The 15,177-nt window shown below is 53.3% G+C and overlaps 4 protein-coding genes across 4 annotated transcripts; 2 read left to right on the top strand and 2 right to left on the bottom strand.

The window, feature by feature from the left end:
- Positions 1 to 721: 721 nt before the first annotated feature.
- On the bottom strand, positions 722 to 3,877 carry PG998_000413 (uncharacterized protein; the record flags this gene model as incomplete). The annotated part of the gene is made up of 1 exon (XM_066867231.1): positions 722 to 3,877. The coding sequence occupies one exon, from the start codon at positions 3,875 to 3,877 to the stop codon at positions 722 to 724; it is 3,156 nt and encodes a 1,051-aa protein (XP_066735646.1).
- A 2,871-nt stretch (positions 3,878 to 6,748) lies between these two features.
- PG998_000412 (uncharacterized protein) lies at positions 6,749 to 7,103 on the top strand (the record flags this gene model as incomplete). The annotated part of the gene is made up of 2 exons (XM_066867230.1): positions 6,749 to 6,909; positions 6,983 to 7,103. The coding sequence occupies 2 exons, from the start codon at positions 6,749 to 6,751 to the stop codon at positions 7,101 to 7,103; spliced, it is 282 nt and encodes a 93-aa protein (XP_066735645.1).
- Positions 7,104 to 8,310: 1,207 nt separating this feature from the next.
- Positions 8,311 to 9,408, top strand: PG998_000411 (uncharacterized protein; the record flags this gene model as incomplete). Its single annotated transcript, XM_066867229.1, has 3 exons — positions 8,311 to 8,457; positions 8,792 to 9,001; positions 9,022 to 9,408. 3 exons carry the CDS (start codon positions 8,311 to 8,313, stop codon positions 9,406 to 9,408), a joined length of 744 nt encoding a protein of 247 aa, XP_066735644.1.
- A 1,314-nt stretch (positions 9,409 to 10,722) lies between these two features.
- PG998_000410 (calcineurin-like phosphoesterase) lies at positions 10,723 to 11,885 on the bottom strand (the record flags this gene model as incomplete). Its single annotated transcript, XM_066867228.1, has 4 exons — positions 10,723 to 10,812; positions 10,876 to 11,175; positions 11,248 to 11,648; positions 11,699 to 11,885. The coding sequence occupies 4 exons, from the start codon at positions 11,883 to 11,885 to the stop codon at positions 10,723 to 10,725; spliced, it is 978 nt and encodes a 325-aa protein (XP_066735643.1).
- Between the last annotated feature and the right edge of the window lie 3,292 nt (positions 11,886 to 15,177).

Here is a 15,177-nt window from a genome sequence, read left to right as displayed (position 1 = left end):
CCGCAAAAAGTACACCATTCCCGTAGTCGAGAGAGGCTAATATTAGTTCTGAAGCCTACCCTGGCAAGGAGAAGAGTCTAGTAGCTCGCTAATTGACGTCACAGCTTCGAATCTGCAATAACATGCAACGAGGGCGGCAGAGCAATAAGACCCTTGGGCGCACGTCTTTCCGTCTTTCCCATCCGAATCCAGCATGGCTCGATGAGCACCCACTCCGAGAGGGCAAGGAGGTAATATCGCAGCAAAGTACAAGGTGGTGTAAATGATCAGGGGGGATGAAGGGATGGGGGAAGCCAAGCATGGGTTCAATTGTAGCGAGGCTGGCTTAATCAACTCTATTTTCACAAGTCGTCATATACCTAAGGACCAAGGAGAGGAGGCTGTCTGTTGCGACACATTCATCACTTGCTTGAACGAGCAGATTGGAGTAAAACGAGTAACCGAGAGCGAATCCCCTGACGGAAGGACGCCCATGTATTTATTATGATGCGGACATCACTTGGCAAAACTGGCAAAGCTGACAGACGCACCGCCCATTTGCCAGTCTAATCTGACCTACGCCCCCGTATCTATCAACATCCAGTAGACTGTGGCGGCCGGGCAAGGCAGCAAAAAGCATTTCGGAGACGTCGTTCTCATTATCAACTTTTAGAAATACACAAAGTGCAACCAGGACCAGACCCCAAACTCCGAATGATGATATCCTTCATTCCCCATAAGTCTACTGCTTGTCCCGGAGGTGACGAGGCACCCATTTGCCAGGGGCGGCAGATGCACGGAGCGGCTCGACCGGTGCTGCGTTAGCAGCCGGCTCCTCAGCACGGCGAGGACCAGGGCCAGCGCCCGAGGCAGCACGGCTGGGAGGTGCACTGTCCCTGGGAGCGCCACCTGCCGCCTTGGCAGCCTCACGCTCGCGCCAGGATGGCTTTCCACCCGCAAGGTTAAGACGGGGAGGACCGCTAGCACGGTCGCCAGAGGAATCGCCACGCTCCACCGAAGGACGTTCCATAGGGGAAGCAGTGCGAACAGGCAGATCGGCAGCAGGAGCAGGTGCACTGCGTCCTGCAGCCTCCCTCTCGCGCCACTTGCCAGCGCCCGGAAGGTTGAGTGCAGGGCGGCGGCTGTCCGAGTCGGTACGCTCCATGGAAACAGGCTCGCGTCTGGGGCCGGAAGCCGAGGCCTTCTCGGCATTCCGTCTGGCCATAGCCTCTTCTTCTCTGCGGGCTTGGAGGGCCGCCTTCTCGAGAGCCTCTTGGCGGTCCTTTTCTCGCTGCTCCTTGAGCTTCGCCATCTCCGCACGCTTGAACTCGGCGCGCTTCTCTGCCTCCTCTTTCTCCAGCGCAGCGCGCTCCTCGGCCTCCTTGAGCTCGCGCTCCTTCTCCTCGCGCTCTCTCTTCTCGCGAAGCTTGCGCTCGCGATACTCCTTCTTGCGAGCGGCAATCTGTCTCTCGAGTTCTCTCTCGGCGTCACGCTGGCGCTTCTCGAACTCGTCGCGGCGACGCTCCTTCATGGACTTAACATAAGTTTCGTACTGAGGTACCAGGCGTTCAAGTCGGTGCTTCAACTCGACACTCTCCTTGTGCTTAGCCTTCGACTCGGAAAGGGTATTCTTCTTCATTTCATCATAAGCAGCAACGTCATGTTCTCGTTGCTTGGCGTAATCCTGAGGGAGCTTCTTGGCCTCCTCCTTGCGGAGGGCTCGCTCGAGATGATCAATGCGCTTGCCGGTGATACGGAGTTTCTCGTTGACATCGTTCTTCTCACGCTCCAACTGAGCCAGCTTCATAGCACGCAGGCGGTTGGAATCAAGATCGTCGAGATTCTCGATATCAATGTCGAGAGCATTAGGACCGATCTTGAGGTCGGCAATCTGCTTCTTGAGCTCTTCCACGCGGACGCGTTCGCGTTCGTCGCGAAGACGCTTTTCCTCACGCTCCTTCTGCTCTTGCACAAGACGTCGCTCCTCGGCCTCGGCCAAAGCCGCCTCCTGGAGTCTCTTCTGACGAGCCTTCTCCTTCTCCCTCTTGGCATGGAGCTCTGATGCCTCCTCCTTCCGCTTTTGGATGACGTCCTTGCGGAGCAAGATGGCGTGATGTTCTTCATCGGCGCCAGCCTTGGCTCGGGCAAGAGCGGCGTCGTGGGCCTTCATACGAGCCTCGTTGTAGGTGGGGTCGATGTAGAAGCAAGTAGTGTGAAGGCACTTGGCCAGGCGGACAAGCTGGGACCTGACAATCTCGGAGGGGGTGTTCTGGAGACGCTGGACGGTGCCGGTCTCACTCTCAGCAGAGCCACCGGCAGAGCCGGCGTGGGAAGCCTTGGATGAAGAGAACACATCCGTGTCGAAGCTGAGCACACCTGTGGCATGATCCATGCGAATGGACAAGTCTCCCTTCTTGTTTCCGTTCATGATGAACTTCTCAATCGTGCCTCGGCTGATCTGGTATGGGTCGGGGAACTCAGCCAGGCTCTCAACAAAGCTGAGGTCTACGGTCTCGTACACCTGAGACAGCTGCTGGAACAGACGAGTCAGGATAACCTGCTGCAGAGGCAGAATGTACTTCTCCATCTCAGCATCAGCTCCAATCTTGGCGAGAATGGGGGAGATCTTCTGGCAAATGGAGAGAGGGTGGAAGTCGACCTCGAGGATGTTGTAGAGATCGCGAATCTCGGGGCGCGCTCTCTTCAGGAGTGACTTGGACAGAGCATCCCGGAACAAAACAGCACGGGTAGGGGCCGAGGACATGCCCAGGAGGTGTGTAAGACGGGAGTTCTTATTCTTTCGGGCCTCATCGAAGTCGACCATAGCGCCTCGAGATCGGGAAGTGCTAATGACGGGAATGGAGAGAGCCGACAGGAGCACGAAAGAAGCAGCCTTCTGGAGATCGGCATCAGTGGCGGACGGGTTCTCGGACTTCTTGCTCTGGCCGGTAGCGACCAGCATGGAAGACTGGCGGAGAAGGTTGTAGTATCTGGACCAAGCCGCGGCATGGAAAAGGTAGTTCTCGCCAACGAGGAAAATGCGGGTGAGCTTCTCGTAGTAGTTGGCCATCATAATGTTCTTGGCAGGCCTCTTGCTAAGGTTGAGAAGGGTGTGGATATCCTCGACACTTCGGAAAGCCTCCTGCCAGAGTTCGAGCTCAACGGCAACGTTGAGCTGCTGGAAACGAGTCTCGAGATGGCGCTGCAGAGTATCCGGGTCGTTCAAGTTGATCGCATGCATTTGCGACGAGTACTTGGCCGCCGTCTGGACGTGGTTTCGCAGCAGCTCGCAAAGTCGGCGGAACTCGGTCTTTCGTGCGTGCTTGAGGCAGAAGTCGAATGCCTGCATAGCAGTGCTCTGATACAAGATTTCGAGCCGGGCATTGTTACGCAGGATATCCAGAACGGTTCGGTATGCCTCCCACAAAAACTTGAGCCAGGGAGTGATGATAGCACGGTCGGTGCGGTCTTTCGATTGCTCACTGGATACCGTGGCGAGCAGGATGGACTCGGGGGTCTCAGTCGCCTCGAGATCGTCGGGGTTGGCAGATGTTTCGGTGAGTTCATCGGCCTTCTGTTGAGCCACAGTAACCTTCTCGACAGCCAGCTCGATGAACTTCTTGAGGATAAGTTCGATGGTGGCCACATTGGTGTTCTGGGCGATGTTCTTGTACGAGTACAGAGCATCCTTGGCTACTTTGCCCTTCTTTTGGTCGACCGAAAGCTCAACCAGGAGCATCATGACAGGCTCCAGGGAGGCGATAGGCACATTTCGGGAACGCTTGGAGGTGACATGGTCGTGGAGAAGCGTCAGGGCAGCCGGGGCTTGGCCGACACCGATGAGCTCCTGTGCTCTCTTGAGAACATTCTCAGGCTTTTGGTGCGGGGGAGGCGGCATCGTGGCGATGATTTGCTGTTGTTGCCAACAGATGCCGTCGACAGATGTCTGGTTGTATGAGGGGCTTGTAGTGTGAAGAGAATTTGTGACAACACAATAATCTTGTGGGTAGGTTTGGGAAAGCGCGGGTGCGGGGCTGCCTGTGCTGGGCTCGTTTTTTTGCTTAAGCCCGGAGATGTCCCGGCTGGGAGAGGCCAAAATCACGTGAATCTCACCGTTTCTGCAGACTATAGACCACCTAAACACCACCTACACTCACTGAATGCCTGAGGCAAGGCAATTCGACACCAACTAAGAAGATGATTCGGCAGACTGCGAAGTGTTGTTAATGTGTTTATTAAAACAACTACCATGGCCATTGGGGATCTAAAGTTCAGCGGTACCGTACCTGCCTCCACGCTGTACCAAATTGAGGCCAAAATTCACAACACCCGGCAAAAAGATGAAAAATGACGACGAGAGCTTTGGGCTATATAGACGGAAGGCACTGACCAGAAGGCAAGCACACACTGTAGATCCTGGAAGGGGGGCTACTACGAACGTAATTGCAATTGAGCACATTTGTCAGGCTTAGTATGCCATCCTGCCGGTACTGGATGTAGTGAATACTGCTCGCTTACCACCCTATCAGGTGGCATTTCCAGAAAACCGAAATTCGAGGGTGCCCTTTTTACGCGAGTCCATTGAATGAGCTTATTGATGGATTGATGGGTCGTTGTCTCGTCGTCTCTACGGGGTACTGCTCGTTCCTGAAGCAAGTGCTTGGACGCGAGCGCGAGCGCAAACTCATGCACACACCCACGCACACACCCACGCACGTATCGACGTGTGTAAAGACGACTGGATCCGTCAACTTGCCCATATGCCACTCCGGAATTCGGTTTGAAGGTGTCGAATAAATTAAATAGGAGTAAGGTGCACAAACACCAGGATACAAATAGAAGCTGCTAAATTTCTGCCTATTCCATAAAAAATGGTATCATCGTATAATATCGCCGCGATGGGTATGTGGGGTATCTTTAATATGGACTTATCCCACCGCCAAGTTTACTATGCATGTTCATCTCGTTCGGGCGGGACCAATCACTCCCTTACAATCGCGAGTTTGATACGGCAACAACACGACGGAAGAGACGGTTGGTAATCGTTGTTGTCGAATCCGGCAGCCTCAAACACGCATGTGTATTCTGTCTGACATGGAAGTGCCTGTATGCTGACCAACGGCTTGACACACCTGCTGAGCGGAACAAAACCTTGGGTCCCACTGAAACGATACCGGCTGTGCTGCTTGCTTCTTGGATATGACACAGGTACTGTGTCTGGAGTGGCAGACTGGATACACACGCACTCAGACACTCCTAGGCTTAGCGACGTTGGCAACGGGCTGCTTGGCCTGAGCAACGCGGGGGGTCGCCTTGATTGAGACAACGCAGGTTCACACGACAGGCGCGCCAGGCACTACCGACTGACTGTAAGGGCCCCTATTTGGAAGTTCTATGTTTCCAATGTTTTTCTGGGCTGGGCGGGAAGAGGATCGGACGAGGCACCAAAGGAAGCAGAATGAAATCAAATCAGGCAAACCCGGGTTACCGGCAGAACGTACCTCTACTGCGCATCAGGAGCCATGATGGCCTTACCTTAGCCGGCCGATCAATAGCGACCTGTGCTAGAAAAAGAAATGCGATGGCCGTTGCAAAATAGCTCGGCCTGCACACAGCAACGACGACCACTATTGCGCGCCAGTCTTCAGTATGGAGCCCCCAAGAGGACGGGCAATCTCCCAGACCTGCAGCACCCCGTACACCGTAGCACTCTAGCCCTATCCATTTACCAGTCCGCATTGCGACCAGTGATGGACAAAGGAGGAAAATAAGCCAATCGCCCCCAGCGCCCCTGGGTGCTAGGATCAAATTTCCAGAACTTCCCAGTCCTGATTAGCTCCCCCTCCCCGGCCTGGCTTCTGGATACAGTTACACAGTTACACTGGGTACAGTACATGTATTGACCCTGTCTGCTTCCCGTTTGGCCTTAGCTTCTGCAATGCGCCTGGCCCGTCAACCTCTCTTTTTCTCTTCCCCCCCGTACCTGTCTGTAGGCAGGGCTCTCGTACCTCTCTTTTCCCTCCTCACATTGTCACTTTGTCGCAGCTTCGACAATCAGCGCGCTCCCTTCTATTGTCGTCGTCTTAGAGCATCGTGCCTCTCGTGGCCTTGTCCGGCGAATCGATCCATCTGCGACTTGAATCGTCTTCAACTTCTGTAAGTTTCACCTTCGCCCCTATTCCCGCCCTTGCGAAATGGCAGCAATCCAGAGAGAGACAGAGAGAGAAGGCCACAAACGACACCCGCCACGGTTTGCCTCGCTTGGCGTGGTTACGACTCCGAAGGGGGATTGCACAAGACAGAACAAAAGCGTCGTCGGGAAGCGACAAGAAACAGACGACTTGTACAGCCCAGCAATCGACGCGGCAGAGTCCTACGAACGGCTTAACCAATGTCACGACGCACCGTCGCCAAGTCACCCATGGCCTCTCTCTCTTTCTCTCCCAGTCTCCCGCCTGTTTTCAAACGACGAAAAAAAGAAAAGCCGACACCATCTCCAAGCATGGCAACTACTAACCATCAATTGCGTGCAGCTTCTTCTCCGTCTGCTTCATCCCAGCAGCAACCCCGTTCCTGTCATCAACAAACCACTCGTTCTTCACCACCGACTAGTAGAGCTGGTCCGAGCTCCGACCCGACGCCGACACCAGCGCCAGTTGCAGCTCCTGCACCTCCTCTTTCCCATCAACTTAATTCCCAATACCCTCCGCGGATTGACCATCTACCCCAATACCGGAGCGACTCCAATTCCTCGACCACTTCCACTACCATGCCTCAATACACCTCCCGGGACGTCGGCGACCCTTCGCAAATCAAGAAGAACAAGCAATCAATGGCCGACCTCAAGCTGCGACGCCTGACGGAGCTTAACAGCCGTCTGCGAGAAGACCTTGAGCGAGAAAGAATCCCTGTTTCCCAGGCTTCCAAGAGGTAAATGGCGAATGCACACCCACACCCACCGACCCACATGGTGATGATCCAGCAACTAATTGACCAATGACAGTATCATCGCATACTGCAACAGCACGCGCGACTACATGGTGCCTTCGGTATGGGGGGCAGTTCCTAGGGGCGAGGACCCCTATGCGCCACAGCAGAGCGGAGGATGCTGCTCGGTCATGTAGAACCACGACTGAACCCAAGACCCCGTCGGAGGGGACGGGATATCGATCATTTCCAAGGGGCGACTCAGCCATCCAAGTCTTACGCCGCGATGAACAGCAACCACGAAAGCAGGCAGGCTACTATTGTATTTTGATGAGCAAGGGAGTGGGTGTGGACTGCTCGACCACCTACACCAGAACCCGTCGTCGACAGGTCAAGCCCAGCGCGGCCATGATCGAGGCAGACGGTTAATACCACCAGAGCAACCGCCGCGGATACCCCCAGGAGTTGAGGAGTGTGAGTTGAATGCCTATGGAGATTCAGGGGAAGCTGGCACATTTACGATAATCAACAAGTTTCCTTTTGCTACGATGTATGTATTTAGGGTTGGATGGGCTAAAAAGCGCCCGCCCATTGCAACACCACAACGGAGGCAGGCCATTCGGGAAGCTCTTGAGCATGTATTACTTTTAGTTTCGGCCTGTACTCTTTCTTTTCGACCTTCTTGAATCAATGAGCAAAAACAAAACCTTGGTCAGCCCTGTTGGGCCTGTAATATGCTGCTCACCACTTCTTCCTCTTCTTACGCCAACACACCTACTTGCCTTGCCTGATGAAGCGATATAGGTCTTCGGTACAGCTACATATTCGATGGTATATTTGATCATAAGAAAGGGGGGCGTAGAAACATAAGAATATGCGCATTGATGTCGCAATGCACTCCCGAACCATCTGGCTTGGTACGGGTTTGACAGGGAATAACGGGCACTGCTCTACTCTGGTCTCACCTGTGGTGACTGTGGTGATTGTGGTGACGGCAAACATAAGATGAACGGCTGTTCCGGAAAGGCGAAGCCGGCTGACCCGCGGATGGGTTTGGGCAGACGTAATTCATGGCAAACATGCCAATGAATCTCATGGGAAGAGAGTTATTATGATAAACTTGAATTACGTCTGCTTTCAATATTTCGAGAAGGCAACAGGCATCTCATGATGAAATAATTCTAAAGCTCCCGAGAGTTCCACTGTCCCGTCCCTCATGCTTTGCTAAATCGGTTGCACCCGTAGAATTTAGACGTGGAATGACGCAGGCGCTTAGTGCACGTTTCTCTCCCTCTCCCACACACACACTTTCTCTCTCTTTCTCTCTCTCTTTTCGGGTGTCCGTGAGAATCCAAGACAGTGCACGCCATCGCATTCACCAGTCAGTCACGAGACCTCAATAGAATGGCTGAAATAACGACGAGCTCCTCCCTGGCTTCCGCGGCGGACCCCGCTCCGTCAGCTACCACCACCACCACCACCACCCCGGTGCTTCCCCGTGTAACAATCCGTTTCTGCACGCAATGCAAGTGGATGTTGAGAGCGGCCTATGTAAGAAAGGAGAAGTCCCATTCCATTTAACCCTACCCATGTACATATCAATCATCATCATTCTCGCCACTACGTAAACGTGGAAGCTTCTTCTTCTTCTTCTTCCTCTTCCTTTGTCACTCTTTTTCCCCCTCTTCCTACGCTTCCCAACTTTCTGCTCCTAGTCGCCCGTGCGGTGCCCCTTATCAAAACCCCAACCCCACATACCACATGCCCGCCTGACCCTTCCTTCTCCGTTGTCCGCGTCCCTCTGACATCTGCTTCATGACGAGAACGGGGGACCGGGGGAAAAGAAGTAAAAATCAACATCTTACTAACTCAACTCACCAACCAGTATGCCCAAGAGCTCCTCTCGACCTTCTCCACGGGGCTGGGCGAAGTAGCCCTGCAGCCGTCCACAGGCGGGACCTTCATCGTCGAGATCCTTGCCTCCTCCGTGACCCCATCCCCCGCCACCAGCGACGGCAAAGACGATGTACCACAGCCGCAGCCAGGAAGCGCGCCTGCCGCCGCCACGCAGCACCGCGTGCTCTGGGACCGCACGGTCGACGGGGGCTTCCCGAGACCAAGGAGCTGAAGCGCCGCGTGCGAGACGTAATCGAGCCCAACCGAGACCTGGGCCACGTCGACCGTGACCACGCGAAGAAGCCGAAGCCTGCTGCTGCTGCTGCTGCCGCCGACGCATCGTCATCACCGCCAGGAGCACCTGCCTCATCCGTGCCTGCGACAACAGCAGCAGCAGCACCACCACAAGAATCGATTCTGACGTCGTCTTCCTCGTCCACCCCGACCGTCGTCCGAGATACTCCACGTCAGGGGCAGTCGCAGCCGCGGAAGCCGGTGGCAGCGGCCGGCCCTAACCCTGACGACGACAGTAACAACAACAAAAACGCTAACCCCCAGCAGATCAGCTCGGCCGCTCCAGGCAACGTATGCGAAGATTGCCAGTAGCAGGAGCATGCATAGAAGAAATATATCGAGAAAGAAGGAACGGGCGTTGTGCGTAGTGTGGTGCACCATCGCTCGGGACTATCCTCGCCTCGCCTCGGCCTGAAGCCCCTATAAAGGGGATGGATGAGCTTGATAAAAACCCTCACTTCGTGCCCTCTCAAGGCGCAACTCGTACCGCGCCACACCTCCAAGAACCTTCGACTCAGCTACATACATACGGGTGTGAGCTGGATAGTTCGGTGGCGGCAGGTAGGTAGGCTTGTGAATAATTCATCTACTTGATACATTTCACACTCGTGAGACAAAAAGCAAAAAGAACAAATTCACTCAAGGGCACTGGGCATTCACGCAATATGTTGTATGGTCGTCAATCGACTGGCTTGTACAAACTTATAGTCGAAGCATGGTTGATATGCACACCAAGCTGCGAGTATCCATGACACACAAACAGGGCGGAGACTTGCGTCATCTGAGCGTTATGGAAAGAATTCATTCAAGAGCACGAGCAAGGCAGCAGAACAAACCTTGCCTACGAAAGCCCATGGCGTCAAATGACACCAAGCTCGCCCATTATCTTTAGTGCTGATGCGCTTTGTACAGGGCGTATTGGCAAAACCTTGGTAGGAGGCCAGGGCTACTGTGTGCATACCCGGAGCCAGGGTCTTTCAGGAATTTACAACATGCCCCTAGCGAAAAGCTTGCCAATTCCGCATATACCGCGTTCATAAGCAAACATGTCATGTAGAGATGGAACACCATTCGTGTTTAGGTGTGAGGAAAACCGCAGGCCGCGCTCACACGCTCATGCGAAGACTAAGATAAGCAGAAGGAAAGGAACAAGATGCATAAATATGCGGCTTGGGGTGAAATACACAACAGTTGAGACTGTCCTTTAACGCTTTCATGTACACATGTGATTGCGAACACTTGAGACGCTCTTGACGTTTCCATAATACGAAAAGCCTGGTTTTATTTGTTTTCGCGTAGTAGCAACATTCATCATCAATTCGACCGTTCAACCCATTCATCAGAGGCGACGTCCTTGGCGTCGTGGAGGCCGTGGGGAGGGAAGACTCCTCGTTGTCGTCGTAAGAGGTGTGACTCGTGACATTATACTCGGACAGATTGTATGGAAGAAACGACTCGGATTCGGAGTTATTCGGGGCCGGAATAGGCCAGGTACCGGGAAGCGGCCCCTTCTTTATCGATTCGGTGTGGTTAAGGGTGGCTTGTGGGAAGCATTGCGGTGGTGATCGATCATCGACGGCCGAACCTAGATAGAGGAGGAAGTTCGTATAAATTCTTTTTTCACATTCAGGGCTTGGAGTTGATGCGGGGAGTTGCGAAAGCGCTACCTCCGAGGCCGCCCACGTACTTTTGTTTCTTCTCTGCTGGCTTGAGAATCTGTAGTGCAAATTTAGATTAGTTGGAAGTTTCATAATCAGATATACTCAGGGGTCAACAAACCTGGAAGGAACACAGCAAGCTCTCGTCGACACTCATCATGGCACCGGCATTGTCGAATTCTCCGCAGTAGTTGGGGGCGCTGAACAAAGTGACCAGTTGGCGCTTGGAAAAGAATTCGTAACCATCCTCAACGACTTGGTGAGCTCGACAGATCAGATCCATATCGTGCTTCTGCAGGAAGCGGGAAACGACGTCGGGACCAAAGGTGAACGACACACCTCGGTCGTTTTCACTCCAGCCAGTGATGTCCTTGTCAGGGTCAGACCACAGCAGATCACACAGAAGACCGCAGTCGGGGATCTAGAATTGCGCATTAGTACAGTTCAGAAAACTAGTATGCGTGTGCGAAATTAGAAAACAAGAGCAGCTCACATCTGTGGGACGCATGACGCGGCGGATCTGTTCCATGGAGTTGAGATCAGGACTCAGGCCTCCGTGCATTGTGAAGATCTTCTCATCGATGATAGCGGCGATAGGCAGGCAGTTGAAGCAGTCGGTGAAAGTCTTCCATAACTTGATGTTGTAGCGGCGTTTGCACTCATCATAGAAGCCATAGATACGGTTGATAGAGGCACACTCGTGGTTACCACGGAGAATGAAGAAGTTTTCCGGGTACTTGATCTTGTACGCCAGTAGCAGGCAGATGGTCTCCAGAGACTGCTTGCCACGGTCTACGTAGTCGCCAAGGAAGAGGTAGTTAGCTTCCGGGGGAAACCACCATACTCGAACAGGCGTAGCAGGTCGTAGTATTGGCCGTGGATATCGCCGCAAATCTAGAACATGGTGAGTAACCAATCTGCCACCCGGCCTCGTTTCACCTCACGACATACCTTAATGGGAGCCTCAAGCTCTAACAAGATAGGCTGGCTAATGAAGATCTCCCTTGCCTTTGTGCACAGAAAGCGGATCTCGGTCTCGAGGAGTTGCACTTGCTTGCCAGGACGGCTTCCGCGAACCTCCAGAAGGCGGTCGATGATGGAGTCCAGGTCGACATCGTGTTGGTCCGCCATCGTAATTCCTTCGCCTGCCAGTGATTTGGCCTTGATCGCCTTTTCGTTGATATGGAGTCGGGGCAGCAGAGAAAAAGAAGGGGGTCGGTGTCGGGAGAGGTCACTACAGAGCCCGAATTAAGGACGATGCACTTCTCTGGACTAAGTTGGGGGCTGATATATTAGTTTCGCATTCAATCGAGTAACATTCAGGAACATGAAAAAAAGTGAGGGTGAGTGGTGCATCTGATCCTCTATGATCGATCATGTCGATACAAAACTGGAAGAGGAAGTAGCGTGGTGGGGAAGAGGGGATGACGCTGGGAGGTGGATTACGAAGGCGGCTACTGCAATGGGCGAAAAAGTGCAACCTTGGTACCAGCATGTGTTGGGCTTGGATTGCAACTCACGGGATGAAGTGATCACAGCCTGTGGCAGACCTCGCAATGAGTGCCCGCTGTTGGAAATGGTTGTACTTGCGTGGAAAAGCCGATTTCACAACTTCAGCCTGAAGTGATGAGGACAAAGAGAGTCGAAAAAAAAGCGTTGCGCGATGTCGACAGTCAGTTTCGTCGCCTCGGTTTTTTTGGCGCTAGGTGCCTTTTTCTCTGCCAATTCTAGCGATGGGCAATCGTCGAAGAAAGAGTCGTCAAATCGATCAGACGTGGGGTAAAACAGCTAAACCGTAGATAGCGATGGAAAATCGCTAGTCGCCGTCGTCAAGTCGGTCACAAGACAAGGGATGTTGTCTTGTAGAGCCGGAGAGAGGGGAGGTAAAAGGTGCTGCGTGTGGACAGACACCTGATTCGCCTGGGTGCTGGTGGGTGATGAATGTCGTAGAGATGAAGTGCAAGATTTTGTTGGGGGTGGGCGCGTTGGCGAAAAAACGAAATAAAAAAATGACTGTTGCTGTCTTGATGGAATGAAATTCCAGAAAGCGGTCGTCAGGAGTGCGAATGTGTGTGTGAGTGGAAAGTCCGGTTCGTGTATCGCCTGCCAACGGGTTGTTGGAAAAACAATGGGCTATTTGGCCGTCTTCTTCTTCTAGCCAAGGGCGGTCGGTGGGAATTTGGTCCCCAGAGGATGCCGCGTCGCCGACAAGGCAAGAGCGTCTCTCTCTCTTTTTGCAAAACAATCGAGGAGGGTCGTCGTTTGCGCACAAAGGCAAGAAGCTCACCGCGTCAAGAAGGATGGCTTCTTTTGTCAAGTCTTCCTTGCAGTCGCAGCAGAGATACAGAGGACAGCCTTGGTCGTCGGTCGCCAAAGTCGGAAGAATGCTCGCCTGTTGTGAGGATTTGTCGCGGGGTCCAACTTTTCGCTTTTTGGAGAGAAGGAGAAAAAGAGGATTCAGGAGGACCAGACTTTCGGGCTCAGGTCAAAGTCAGGATTTGATCCAAACGTCAGAAAATTGTTCGGGCCTTTGCTTTGCTGAGTGGACTTTTGGGGGGAGACGGGGGACCGGGGGCCCGTTGGGTGGTGGTCTAGGCAGACAGGGAGAGAGAGAGACTCTTGGTACAACCTCGAGCTGTCTCTGTCTCTCTCTCATTCGCATCAACATGTGAACGAACTACCTATTCGAATTCTTGAGCAATGCTGTTTGATTACTGGAGATAGAGTGTCTCTCTATGTACATGGATCGAGTATTGTGCAGTACCTGCTACTTTTCTATTCAATCCCACACATGAAATCTCCCATGTTATATTGGAGCCGGAGCCTGAGCTGCCTTTCCTGCTTGCCTGTACAGTATGCGACAGTCGCAGTGAGCGAGGTATACTTGCTCGGCTCGGCTCTGTGCTCTTCCTACATACATGTAGATGTAGGCCCGCGACTGCCTCGATCGGTTTTCTTCGCGTCTGTCTCCTTTCTCACATTCTCTTCTCTCGCTCTCTGCCGACGCCTCGCCCCTCCCCCTAAAAGAGCGTAAACCGAGAGGCTACCTAGCCAGGGCGCACGCGGCGTGCAGTGAAAACCAGGGGGCAAACTTCCAGTTTACAGGTTTCATCCTCCTCATTGGGCAGACAGAGGCAGTGCAAATGGCTCGAAAGGACTATTTTAGCCCAACACTCCACTTACACAATCACCACCACCACCACCACCACCAACACCACCTCCCACTTGACCTGCCTGGACCTGGACCTGCTTGCACCACCAGCACCACCTTCTCCTCTTCCTCCTTGGCGAAGTGGCCAACCAACCGAGCGAAACAACCATCCAGTCCTTCTTTCCAGAAAACGGCCGGATATGAATGCCTTCATTACACCTAAACTAGCACCTACCTCCTCCTCCTCCTCCTCTACATATACTGAAAGTGTAACTCGAGGCCATATCTCTATTGGAAAACACCTCAATTAGTGCGCCGGTCCCAACCCTGTCTGTCGATCGTCAGGCTTGGTTCCGTCCCGTCTGCATCTCTAATCTACCATACCTACACCCACCTAGCTGCTAGATATCGAGATGAGCAGGTTGGTCCCTCCTTCTTTTTCTTCCCTTTTTGTTACAAATCATATGCGCAAACACCAAGTCGACGGATAGAAGGCCGAGTATGCAGGCCCCTTGTTGGTGCTCCTCTCCCCCTCTCTCTATGCAAGCGAGCGCTCTTTCCAGCCGCTCACTCAGAGTTGTCCGTTCAGTGGTCTAGCCTAACGAACAGCGCGACGCGCCACTGCAATGCAAAAGCCCTCCAACGCTCTTTGTTCCCACTTCATCCCATCTCTTCCGAGCCTCCACAGCTGGGATAGGAGGTTGCCGTTCTTTTTTATCCTTTTTTTTTTATTCTTCTTCTTTTCTTCCACGACTACGGAAAGAAGGTTTCCAGGGAGCCAGGCGAAATTGCAATGAAACTCAAGGGCCAGGGTCTTTCATCGGGTTTACAATTCTTGATGCCCGACTGATTTGACCGGAATTACCAAACCAAATATCGGTAAGTATGCACCGATGCTCGGGCGTGGTTCGTGTTCTCGCAATCATATTTCAGCAGAAGGCGGACCTTGCAAGCTGGCTGTCATTTGCGTCTGCCGAAAGTAGACCGAATTAGGCAAATATGCAGGTAGCTGGCTAGCTGTTCGGGATTTGCCCACCATCGCCTCGTCTTTTTTTCGAGTGCATGTCAAGCAGAGCGAAAGCTATACGTGCCTCCTCGAGTCTCGACACTTGGATCTGTTTGATGTCGACCGCTGGTGCTCCACTTGGTGCTTGCTCGTAGCTTTGACTTGCCCGCGCGATAGGAACTGCATACCTGTTTTCTATCTGCTGCTACTATTACCGCGACTGCGACTGCGACGGCTACCGCTCTGCCTCGGAAACTTTGACAGCG

This window comes from Apiospora kogelbergensis, assembly GCF_038363985.1.
Source record: "Apiospora kogelbergensis strain CBS 113332 chromosome Unknown utg000001l_segment0_segment0, whole genome shotgun sequence".
Lineage (NCBI taxonomy): Eukaryota > Fungi > Ascomycota > Sordariomycetes > Amphisphaeriales > Apiosporaceae > Apiospora > Apiospora kogelbergensis.
This window is presented reverse-complemented; position numbering and strand designations above follow the sequence as displayed.